This window comes from Canis lupus, chromosome 17 (genome assembly GCF_003254725.2).
Source record: "Canis lupus dingo isolate Sandy chromosome 17, ASM325472v2, whole genome shotgun sequence".
NCBI classification, from domain to species: domain Eukaryota; kingdom Metazoa; phylum Chordata; class Mammalia; order Carnivora; family Canidae; genus Canis; species Canis lupus.
Window position 1 is genome coordinate 61594500 of NC_064259.1, and position 2317 is coordinate 61596816.

The window sequence follows — 2317 nt, forward strand, 5'->3', positions numbered from 1 at the left end:
AGGCTTCACTGGCGGATGTATAAAAGGCCTCCAGAGTCCTGGAATGATTTGTCCACACATCCTCCTCTAGGGTGAGGCTACCTCTGGGTAGGGAGACACTTGTATATCCCTCACTCTGATGCTGCCAAGACCAGCCTGATCTCTCCTCTTGCCTCTGTCCCAGGAGTAGACAAGCCAGGTAAGAGAGCTATGTGGCAGGGAGAAGGGAAGGGAGGTGGTCCCCACAAAAGATCTCAAATGATTTAAAATGGGAGAAAGCCAGAGGGCTGAAGAAACAGAGAAGATACACCCAGACTTAGGAATCTGGGGGCAAAGTAAGACTGAGTGAAGAAAGAGCAGAGATTTGTTTCTCCTTTACACTTGACCATGGTGGATCCTGGTCTGGGAAAGTAGGCAGCTGTATTTTGTTTAAGAAGAGGAGTAAGTTATTAGCTGGGTTGTTGGTGAGTGGGTCTCCTGTTACCTACTCAGGTCCATTTCTGTCCCTTCTAGGATGGATTTTGCAGATTGTAAATGCCAGCTTTATCTTGACAGCTCTAGCCCAGAGAGAAAGAAACATATCGAAGGCCCTGACTTAATTGAATGCTCTTTTTCCTTCCAGCTTCCCACTGATGTCACAGCAGAAGCAGCAATCCTGGGAGCCCCCTAGTGCTCCCAAATACTCACCTTCCCAGTGCCCAAACATCTCCCTGGCTGCCTGTGACCTCTGTTCAGGAGGGCGTGATTCTGGTTCCCTAAAACCCGGGGGTAAGAGCCCTGGCCACTCTCAGAGGGCTCACTGCAAGAAGCCCCGCTGCCTCAGTGGTGGCACAGTCTACCACATCAAGGAGAAGGAGTGCTGAGGGGACCAGGTACAGCTGCTCTCTCCCGTCCAGGTTTCTGCACTCAGGTGGCTGGGAAGCTCAGGCTCTCCCCCTCTAGCTTGGGCTGGGAAATACTTCCTGGCCCCCATAAGCTGCACCCCTGCTTCTGTCTTGTTCCCCTTCAGCTCAACAACACTGTGCAGCCAGAGCTATGGCTGCTACAAACCCTGAGGTCCCCGGAGAGACTGAGGTCTCCACAGGTGGATACTGCCCCTCTTTCCTCCCAAGATGCTGACAGGTGGTGTTTCAGAGACACACAGTTTGAGATTTCTGTCTCAGCATCCTCATAGCCATCAACCTATGTCATGGTGTAATCCTCACACTGAAAGATTTTGTGTGACAAACATGTTGAGTACCTACTGTGTACTGTGCTCTGTGTTCCCAGATGTAATAGGAGGTTTATCTCTGTTCTAGAAAAGCTTACAGTCTAGTGGGAGAATCAATGTACATTGTAGATTGAAATATGCAGACTAATAAATGTAATTCTAAGGTGACTGACATACTTTTTTCCCTCACTTTTTGTGAACTCAAAGGGGGAAAGAGTACAAAAGTTAGGACAGGAGAGAGAGACTCATCCTGATGGTTTAGATCAAAAGTGGTTTCATTAGAAGGAGAGATCTGAAGCAGAGAGCAGGCCTCCAAGGTAGGTAACATTTCAACAAGGCTTTTAAAGACAAGCTGACTCTGGTGTTGGGGATGGAACAAAGATGAGCAACTTTCCAGGTAGAAATGATACTTTTCGTGTACAACTGGGATACTTGCCAATGATGTGGATTTCGACTTAGCTAGACTGCCAGGAGTAAGATGATTATATGAAATAGCTCTTAAGCCAGGTATGAAATCTCAGCTCCCAAAGGACTGTCCCTCTGGGGACAGTCTGGGCCCATGTTTAGGGTCTGTTGTCCTGGGGTGGGGAGGACCTGAGGTAAAGTAGAGGGGCCTGGTGGGCTTGAGGCTCAACACAGTTGTATATCAATATAAGTTCCAGGTAATAATATTTAGTTGATTCTCATTTTCAGGTGGAAACTGAAAATATGTTATTAACTAAGTACCCAGTCCAATGGATTCTATTGCCCCAGAAGATGCCCATTTCCAGAGCTTAGCAATCCTCCTGGCTGCTGGAACCTGGTTGTGCCTTTATGATGATATATCTCTCTATATAGACATATAGATAAAGCATAATTTTATATAAGTATAATTTTGAATGTGTAATTTTTCTCATTAAACAAATGATGAATGCCATGTATAAAACATCTTTATAGATATTTTAATGCATAAGGAAGATGATTAAGACCAACCAAAAATCTTATCACCTAAAAATAACCACGGCTAATAACTTCAGGATTTGGTTCCAAACTTTATTTAAAAATCACAAAATGGGATCAGTTCAGAATACTTTGCAATCTTATTTTTTACTTGACAGTACAGTTGTCAATTCTCTTCCATGCTAATTA

General features: G+C 45.0%; 1 protein-coding gene across 1 annotated transcript; it reads left to right on the forward strand.

Annotated features, from left to right (window-relative positions):
- LCE6A (late cornified envelope 6A) lies at window positions 1–1153 on the forward strand. The gene is given in 3 exon segments (XM_025454825.2): window positions 1–178; window positions 602–851; window positions 989–1153. Coding segments are annotated over 2 exon segments (405 nt in total). The 5' UTR covers window positions 1–178; window positions 602–611.
- Window positions 1154–2317: the final 1164 nt, after the last annotated feature.